General features: G+C 49.4%; 1 protein-coding gene across 1 annotated transcript in view; it reads left to right on the forward strand.

The window, feature by feature from the left end:
* The first annotated feature begins 543 nt into the window (after positions 1-543).
* LOC126540052 (integrin alpha-PS2-like) overlaps positions 544-10,362 on the forward strand; it is an 86,623-nt gene continuing 76,804 nt past the window's right edge. The window contains exon 1 of the mRNA XM_072286553.1: positions 544-1,742. Within this exon, the coding sequence (XP_072142654.1) occupies positions 1,546-1,742 (197 nt within the window). The 5' untranslated portion in view covers positions 544-1,545. The remainder of the gene's footprint in view (positions 1,743-10,362) is intronic.

Below are 10,362 nucleotides of genomic sequence, written 5' to 3' on the forward strand. Positions count from 1 at the left end.
CATAGAGGTAATGAATGAAAACTTAACTAGGCTGGCTTCAGAGGCAGCAGTTGAAGTGTTAGGCAACACACCAAGGCAACCAGTAGGCAAGCTCTCCCAAGTAACAAAGGACCTAATAAAGAAAGGACAAAGAAGGAAAGTGTCCAACTCAAGAGATAAGATAGGATAGTACACATCAGACGCCTGCATCTGTAACTTAGTAGCGGATATAAGAAAGTGACAGCAGCCGCAACTCCCAAGAAATAGCAAAACGACGTGGTTTCGCGTATAGCCACTGCCCATCTTCTTTTGTGGGGCACTTGCGCAAAAATTTGCACAGCCTAGCCTTTACGTTCCTTCGGAAAACATTTCCTATAGTGAGGCCACGTTTCTATAGGGCCAAGCCGGAATTTATTGTGGATCTCAAAGCACTGCTGACGGCTTTGTCGGGCTCTCTGCAAAGTAGTGGTGCCATTATTATTTCATTAAGCAGACAAACAAGGAGTACAGAACGATACCTAAGTTCGCTTATCAAGAAAATGATGGAGTTTTTAGCAGACAGAGCGCCGACGGAGTTAGACCCCGCAGAGTCAAAGAAGATCGAGTCGTATGCGAAAGTTATCTGTGACAGCGATGGTTAGCTGGGTCAAGTTTCTAGGTCAACAGCAGTTCTTTGCTGAGAAGCACCGATCATGCTCTTTATGTCTCTGAATTACTTCTTCAAATGAATCAGCAACGTGCGTCATTTGTTTGCTGATTCTGAGAAAATTTCTCGCTACTTGAAACATTCAAGAAAAGGGAAAATTTGCATTCACCTGGACGGCAGCGCGAAGCTTTTTCCGGTCACAGAAAAGAGCTAAGGTCGCAGCATCCTGCGTACATTAGCTGCCGTAAGGTGGAATACTCTTGGTTCTGTTAACAAAAAAGAAAAAGAAAACGCAGCTCGCAAAAAAGGGAAACTTAAAGCATCCAGAGAGAGAGAGAGATAAAACTAGAGATGATCTCTGAGGAAACGTGCCAAGAATACCGAGCCTCCAAGATAAGTCAGTGCGAGAGAAAAAAAAAAGAAAGCTGTCAAAACGGAGGGCGGAATCGGAAACACGAACAAATAAGAAATGTTCTATTTTTTATGGAAATTACTTCAAGAAAGAAAGAAAGATAGAACAGTCATAGGAAGTTCCATAAATAAATAAATAAATAAATAAAACGGCAATTACGAAGGGTCGTAGAAATGTCCCAAGCTGGAAACACGGGAGGGAGGCGGTCGCAGAAAGAGGAGCAAGAAGACACATCGAGAGTAAAATAAACGATAAAAGGAAAGATGCGGTGGGGGTCGGTGAGGAACAACGAGGTGAGCCCCGAGACGTGAAAAGCTCTCGCAAATCAGCGCGCTCACCCTCTCCACCACACCTCCTCTCTCCCTCCCTCCCTCCCCTCACGCCCTCTCCCAGTGCGCGGAAGTAGGCTCTCGCCCCCGCGGAGAGCGAAACCCGGCTTCGGAGCAGCGGCCTGTAGCCGGCATCGCTCCTCCCGCGCTTCGGTCGGCCCCCGGTTCGTTCGGTGAAGATGCCGTTGCGGACCCGTCCGCACGGACTTGTGCGGGCCATGTTGTTTCGGTTCCTCTGCGCTTTGGTGCTGCTGGACGCGGGCCCACTCGCGTGGGCCTTCAACGTGGACCTACCTTCGGCCCTCGTGCACCGGGGTCCCAAAGGATCCATGTTCGGATTTGCCGTCACAGTGCACAGGGACCGCGGATTCAACTTGTGAGTAGAGGACCGCCGGAACGCGCACGGCCTGTCTGCTATTACTGACCGTGTTTAAGCGCGTTTGCGAAAAGCGCTTTATTACCGGAAAGTGTGTGCGTGTGTGTGTGTGTTTTATCATTTCATTATATATATCATCCTTTGATAATGGAACAATGTGCTGTTTGTCAACAAGCAGGCGATACGATAGTCGCCAACGTTTTTCCAATTTCACCCAAGCAAATCAGTCAATCAATCAATCAACCTTCGTTCGGCGAAGCTAAAAAACCGCGTGCACTGCCGATGGCCGTTGAAACGTGTTGTGATGGAGCTTATCAAGCTGGCTCGGGAAGGTGCAAATGAGCTTTTCCCGCAATTGAGCGGGGGCTGCTTGCCCTGCGAGCCATGCAGTACACTTTTGTCATCATCGTCCGAATGCCGCTGCGACCGTTATTCACACATTTTTGTTGTTGTTGTTGTTCGGGTATGTTACTCGTTCAGATGATCGCGCGGTTCGGTTATTTCGTGCGTGAATGCTATTGCGACCGTTATTAAAGATCGAAATGGTCTCGACAAGTTGAAAAAGAGAACAGCACGGAACGACAACTGAACCTGGCAAAGGGGTGTCACCCCAACACGCTACGACTTCTGGATTACGATGTCAGCGATAGGTTGAGATGTAGTCGGGAACAGCAACAGTGCGCCCCAGTACAACCCGGCGAGGAGCCCGTTTCGACAAGTACTTCCACCTTTCTCGTAACCTGCTTTATTCTGCGGAGAGTGTTTCCATAACGATCAAGAAAATTCCGATTGGCGTTCTGACACAGAAACGTCCCTTGACCGACTTCCCCCTTCGAGGATATATACGTCTGTGATGCGCTCTTCTGAATGCATTCGTTGATTCAGTGAACTCCAGTAGCGTATACTCATGGATCTGTGTCCTAGCTCCGTAGGGCCGACGTTGCGATCTTAGTCGTCGAGCGCGCCGCTGCGGAGTCGAGAGAGACCTGTGGTTGTCACTCACTCGCTCAGCCACTCATTTGGCAAGGAGAACTAGACGGCACCGTTCGAAAAATTTGGAAGCGGTCCCGAAAAGCCGGTCACGACACTGCATTCGGCAGCGGGGCCGCTTCTCGCGCGAGCCAAGACAAATTAGGGATGCGAGAGGATCGTCGTTTCTCCTTTCTTTTCTATTAAACAAGATACTACATCGCGCAATCGTTGCGTACGTGTATAAGGCTTCTTGTGCCTGAATCGTGAGCGTTCACGTGACAGGAACTGCGCGTATAATCTGCACGAACCGGCCGGACGGCGGTCTCCAACTCACGCAGTGCACTCTGCATGCAGCTGGCGATGTTTGGTTTATCCCAAAAATTAAAACTTTAGAAGGATCTGCGAGCCACGCATTAACCAAACGCGCTGAGCAAATGTCGTGATGCAGAAGTTGCGGGTACATTACACTAGTACTGGCAAACTTGCCCGAGAAAGATCTGCGCGGCTTGCCAAATGTATACCGCGCAGTCGCTGTTTGTAGAAGCAGCACTGCTAGAACTTCGCGCCACGGGCTGTTCACACAGAGAAGTAAGGCTTCTTTCTATAGGGTGTCCCAGCTAACGTCAGCCGAGCTGTTCAACGAAAAACAAAAGATTTAAAAAAAAAACACATGGTGCAAGTTGTTCAGTCGACACACCTTTGACGACCGAACGCATTAGCTTTTATAATTGTACTTTGCGCCGTCTTTAATTTTTTTTTCGTTCGACAGCTTGGCTAATGTTAGCTGGGACACACGGTATATAAGTTGCCTTTGGCCCACTCGGTACTATGTAGAGCTGTAAATTGTAACGTGTAGGACCGCAGTATACACCGTCGGCAGGAGCCCCATACGCCTTTATATTTGGCAGGAATCCCAACGAAAGTACAGCTGTTGACGACGTTGTTCCCAAGGCACGGAAGTAATTTACTATTCGTCACACCCACGCGCATGTCGTCGAGTGAAACCTTCCGTCACGATCGAGCGATCATCTTCAACGTTTCCCATCTGGCATCCACTGTTTTGCTTGCCTGTTAGGTTTGCTTTGCCATGTTCCTTTTCTGTCGTCGTGCCTATATTTCTTATTTCAAGTACACATAGTATCACGAACGCATACGATGAATCTCGACGCTGTTTTGCATCTGTTATCAGCAACGTAACGCCCCCCCCCCCCCCCCCCCAAAAAAAAAGAATAATAAGCCACTGGTATAAGCAACCATCCATACACGAGCGCGCATCCTAACTGTGTCTGAGGCGCGAAAGGGAAAACGAGAAGCAACGCGGACAGCGCTGGCACCTAACTATATTTCACAACTTGCCAAAATAACACTTACATGTGGGGACTTACTCTCATCTAGTTTTTTTGTGTTTTCATAGCGTAGTACGTGTTCTTTGGGCGAATGTAATGGATATAAGAAGCCGGCGCTGCATACTCGCTTCCACTGTTCGTGGTCTGTTTTGTGCTGTATAGATATCAGATCAAGACGACCATACCAATACAGCCCCAACGTTTCCCTTAGCAATGAGGTTCACTTTATAAGCTCGCAGAAGGGGTTGCAATTAAAAAAAAAAAAAAAACGGCGCGCCCCCTTCTGCATGCGCACGAGACAAGACAAATTGACCGCGCATCGAAGGAGCTTTGTTTGTTCGGCACAGCCGTCGCTCGAACGGCGCGAGTGGGCCCACTTCGACGAAGTCCTGAATGGGCCCTCGCGGCATCTGCGACCGCGCGCAGTAGTGGAGGGCGCGCGTCGACGAGAGATACGAAGCGTCTGGAGGAAACCCGACTCCGCCAGAAGGAAGGGTCCTGGAGGGTCTCGCGCCGCGCCGAAGGGCGAGCGTTCGGCGCCCACGCTGGTGCCCTGCCTTGCTCCGCGCTCTGTCGCGCGCGCGCGCGCGTCCCCAGCCGCGCACGGCACCCGGCTTTGACTTCGTTGTAGACGGCCCATACGCTGTACCGAGCTATTAGTAGGTTCATATACAAACGAAAGCTCCTGAACGGTGTTTGAAGTGGGACGCTTGAAGGCAGAGCGAAATAAAGAAAACAAGGGATGAAAGGCAGAGAGGTTAACCACACGGACATAATGAATATCCTGCAAGGGGGAAAATAGGATGGTGGATTGGAAGATATAAGGAAATTGAAAAAGGAAGAGAGAGAAAGGGTGTGTGTGTGCTAGTAAACACAATGTGTCTATAAACGTATTCTCAGGTGCGCTGATTTCAAGGAAGTCATCAAAGCACGTAGCTTCCTGGGCTAAGGATGTGCGAGTCCAAGTTGGCTACCCAGCACGAGAGGAAGGGGTAAGGAGAAAGATATATATATATATATATATATATATATATATATATATATATATATATATATATATATATATATATATATAATATATATTGTATCGGGAAGTTTTCATCGTTGCGGCCCCTTTATTTCGAATACATGGTTTCAGCGTGCACATAAAACACTGTGTATGCCAAAGTTGGCGCGAGGCGGCAGGACAACAAACAGTCTGGCGTCAAGCGAGGCACAACGCACTCCTTTCATTGAACACTCTGTCGACAGCTGCTCAGAGCCGCTTCGTCGGTCGCCGCGGGAACGTCCGATGCCCCCCCCCCCCCCCCCCCCCCCCCCTCAATATCCGTATATACGAAGTGGGAACCCCGTAGTAATACGTAAATCACTCGTTCTCGCCCATGGACCACGTTAAGGAATTCCCAGGCGCGGAATTCGACCGAGCCCGTCGTAGCCGTGAGGATTATGCACGCAGAGAGCCACGGAAACGTCCGCTTCTTCAAGAAAACTGGTCTGTACATCGCGTTTTACTGTATTAGTTAACGTTTCTCTGCGCGTGTCAGCGCATTCACTTTATTTGTTCCTTCACTTTCTGCCACGCCCTTTCTCGCCCCTTTTCCGAGATAGGCGTAGCGAATCGGGCGAGACTTTGCTCGACCTTCTTGCCTTCCCTGCTTTCTTTATCGCTTTGTCTGTCTTGTTGAGCGCGCGATTGCAACCCTTTTCGTATGCGGCCGTAACGCTACCTGCTGTTCCTGGTGTGACGAAACGTCACCGTCCGTTGCGCTTTGCCAACTCCAACGGGTGGACACTGACTGAAGCAGAGTAAAACGCGCACCACTCAAATGGCAGTGCTTGTGTCGTCCCTCCTTTTCGTCCCCGTTCTTTGCGCTCTTACGGGACATACGTGATGACAAATGTCGATAATTCGAAGATGTCCCAACTCTTCGAGAATATTTTAAAGAAAGAAAGAAAGAAAGAAAGAAAGAAGGAAAGAAAGAAAGGTTGTTGTCCATCGAACATGCGGGTCCTACCTACCATGGGGGCTTGGCCGTAAAATGGGCAGATTATACCAAGTTATAATGAAAAAAAATAAATTTCAAAATTGCTACGGACTGAGTGCTGTAGGAGGTGGAGTTATATATTAATATGAAAGCAACAATACTAGGAATAATCACTAACTGCAAAGCACACAAAAGAAATAAAGCAAGAGATACAATTCTAACAGGGACATGGGAGTAAACGTCCCTGCATGTGGATGAATCCCACTGTGGTGGCGCCAAACAAAAGAATTACGGCTTCTTTAAGTCCAAGCCAAGTTTTCGAAGAGGTAGTTCCAATAAACGCTCTCTAACCGCAATTAAAGCGGCGACAAGATAGGAGGAAGTGATGAATGGTTTCTTCCTCGTAACAAAAAGGAAAAAAGAAAGAGCAGAGCAAGGAGGGCATCAAACTTGACCCAAAGGTGCAAGTAGAAGTTCAGGGAAGGAATGCGGTAAGCGTAGCGCGTTCATTTGTCTTTCGGGAGAAAAAAGAAAAGCAGGCGAGCGCCTGCTCTTCTTGGAGAGCTCTACATTGTTTTTTGGCTAGCTACGGTGAATATCTTGAGAGTAAGGACCCCGTGTTACGTCATGTTTACTCCTGTTTATTTATTTATTTGAAAATACCTTTGTTTACTGCTGGGCTAAAGTATGGTATGATGTTGCGAACTACGTGAATCAGAGTCCCTTGTCAGGCAAAGTGAGCTATTAGACTCAGCCGCTGCAGTGATTATCTTTTTTCGGAGTAATAATAGCCATCGCCGTCACGGGCCTCACACGACCAAGGCCTCTCTTAAAACTTGTCAGTGAACTCTCCACATTGAAACGTTTGCGCATATGATCGATTCAATGATTCTATATCTTTTCATTGTGTTCCCTGCACTGTTCTTGAGAATCGAACTTGAGAGACAAACTACAGAAATAACGGGCGTGCGAACTAAAAAGTTAAAATAAGTAAAGAAATATGAGTCTAAGTTCAAGGACGATATCATGCGCATTATTGCCGTTGCAAGGACATTAAACAGCAACATTGAATCAGTTTATACGTTTAAATATGTCGGTTAGAACTCCATTTCGCATGTTTGGCTCGAAGAGGTTGATTATTGCTTGGCCCAAATTTTTCTTTCCTGACTTTCCCGCCAGAACGTCACCGCTAGCCCATCACTGCAGGTCATCTCTTGTATTTGTTGGGCATTACGGTAAGGGCGCATGGTCGTTTTACTGTTACACAAGTGCACACGCAGCTTAACTTAAATAATTAGTCTCCCGCTTATGCCAGCAGCAACACTTAGTTGCTGTCTTAAACGAGCTGCGCTCTGACACGACCCCGTCGAACATATTGCCACAAGACTCTCTACTAACTGCGACACTGCCCTCCTGTCACGTGGTCGCGGTAACTTCGATTAACATCGGCCGCATGGCACAAACGTATACGCGCAACCGATTATCCGCATTTGCTTTCGTTTCTTTCAAACTGCGCGCTGTGCCACACATTGCGGGGAGACCTGGCTGTATGTACTGACCGAGCAATGGAGGCTATAGTTCTGAGTCGCGGCCTATAAGCTCGGGTACAGTGTGGGAATGGCGCCGGCGCCGGCACAGTTCGCGGCGCGCGCGCCATAGTGTTTACCTCGTGCACGGGATGTCTGCCAAATGACGCGCACGCCATGCCCTGTCCGCAGCCGAGTGTTTAAACGAATCTCGCGGCTCCCGAACGGAGAAGAGAAAAAAACCACTTCCGCCATGCGCTACGCGCACCTCGCCCTCACTCAGCCCCGGCAGCGCGACCCTGCATTTCCGAGCCGTGTGTGTGTGTGTGTGTGTTTCGCCGACGGGACTTACGACCTCGGAATCGGTTTATTTCCACACGCGGGTGGGTACGACGCCGTTACGATGCATGCCGGGAGCGAAGAACGCTCCCCCCTCCTCGTTCATAACATCGCGTCCACGTACACGCGCTGGTCGTTACAAGTAATGCGTTTGGAATGTGACGCGGTGATGTAAAAATAAGATAGTAGGATCATCGTTTATGTGGAAATTTTTTTTCAAGGTTACAAGGCCGAAGTTACCACGTTACGTCTGTCGAGCCTCAGTAAAGGTTTAGCGTTTAAGCATTGTAAACAGCGGCGTAACCAGAAATATCTTTTCGGTTGGAGTGGGACACGCACTTGACTCGGGAGGGGGAGCGTGAGAACGGAGGAGGAGGAGCTTCGCACGCCTAATACTAACGCCAAAAATTTCGGGGGGGGGGGGGGGTCATGTGCCCATTGTGTCACTGATTGCAAAGGTTATACATTGCTCTTAATTATGATTCGCGATAGAGGTGAAAGTGAAGCAGAGAAGCGCAGTCGAGAACATGGATTAAGGCGGTGGTATGGAGTTGTAGATTTTGAATGCATGGATGGAATGAGCTGATGCAAGACGTGGGTAACTGGAGATCGCTGGGCGCGAGACGCTTTCTCGTGCAGAGAACATGTAATATTCTCAGCTGATGATGACAAACGAGCTAAGACGTTGTGGCTTCCATTTGTCACGCTCGCAAAACCGAAACAAAAAAATGTGTGTGTTGACATGGAGGACGCACACTGGTCGTATACATTGCGAACCGTTCTTGAAGTCCACGCGTGCTTTATTCGTTATAGACTGTATTGTGAGAAACGATACGAACGGCGTCGCTACTTTCAACTTCATCAATTCCACTTTCTTGATGCAAATAATATAAGGTCCAAGAGTGGGGACTAGTTCAACGCGAATTAAAGCGCAAAAAAGTAACATGAGAGCTATCCGAGCACCATGGCCTTCAGCAAGATAACGTCACGAGAAACGACGACTGCGTGGCCCTTCAGTGCCAGAGAGCTGATAAGCGAAAGCACTGCAGGTACAGAAATATACAAGCACAGTATCCAACTCTCCCGTTCCCATCGCCCGTACTTCTACATACTTTCCAGTTTTAAAAAGAAAAAGCCGCGAAAGGATAAACGGCGACTACGTCCAGAACTTCGGCACTATATACACATCTCCAAGAATTTAACACGTTTCATAATACGTGTCAGAACCACGATATCATTATGAGGCCGGCCGTAGCACGTGACTTCGCATAAATTTTCAACATTTGGCGATTTTTGACGCGCAAAAAAAAGAAAAAAAATGCACGGTACACGCGGGCGCTTCTGAATTTCGTTTCCACCGGAATGCGGACGCCGCGCCCGGGACCAAAGCCACAGCTTCGTGCTCAGCAGCGCAGCGATATAGCCGTGCGCTGAGCTAACCGCAGCGGGTCACAATACACTTGCGGATGACCATAACATCTTCGCGAGTACAAAGTACAGTTCGTGTTTGGACGACAGCCTTAGAGTGAGTGGACACATCTGGTCACGTGATTCGCCTCTTTCTGTGGTTCGTCGTCTCCCATCCTCCTCTTTTTTCGCCCACTTTCCGTGCCGCCTGAGTAAAGTTACCGGCTTAAAGAAAAAAAGAAGAAAGAAAAAGAAAGGAAAAAGAGCGAAAAGACCATCGCAGGCCCGAGTTCTCTTTATCTAAAGTATACAGTTTGTCTTCTCAAATTAAGCATTGCGAATGGTTGAGCAATCCTTTCGAACGGCCCGGACGCTGCCATAACCTCGGTAGAAGCAAAAGAAAATGACAGTAAAAGAGAGAGCTAGGAGACCGCACCGTGGGGCCCGAGTCGCTAGCAGTCAAACTTGGTTCGGGCTAAAACGTCGGGCCGGAGGACAGCGAGACGCACAAAGCGGGCTCTTTGAGGATCACGGCCGCCCCTTCTCGTCGTGCGCCGTTTCGGCCCCGAGGCGCACGCGTGCATTCGCTGTGCGGCTCCGTACAGGCTCGCGCGAGCGCGGACCCGACCGGGCGGCACGTGCTTCCCATCTGGGCCGGCCGCGGTCGGCCGCCACACGTCGCTCGTCGAGCAGGGATGGCCGGGGCGCCGACCGTTTACGACCGCGATGCCTACTCTCCTCAAGGGCATCCGAACCCTCGGCCCATCTGGGAGGGGGAAGGGGCGACTGGCCGACGGTCTCGCGAACGGCGCACGCTGTCTCTGCCAGCAATGGGACAATGGAACAGGCGCGCGGACGGTACAGGGCCCCTTCATACGCCCTCGAGGACTTTGGCGCGATTTCCTTCTCGCCTTCTTCGGAGCGTGTTCCTGGAAGCGGTAAAAAAAAATAATGAATCGCGGATGTCCTCTGGGCGGTCGTCTTTGAACAGCGGGAGAGAAAAGAGAGCGCAGCTTCGTCGTGCGCTTTCGCCCCGTTGTAGGAC

This window comes from Dermacentor andersoni, chromosome 2, assembly GCF_023375885.2.
Source record: "Dermacentor andersoni chromosome 2, qqDerAnde1_hic_scaffold, whole genome shotgun sequence".
Taxonomy (NCBI): Eukaryota; Metazoa; Arthropoda; class Arachnida; order Ixodida; family Ixodidae; genus Dermacentor; species Dermacentor andersoni.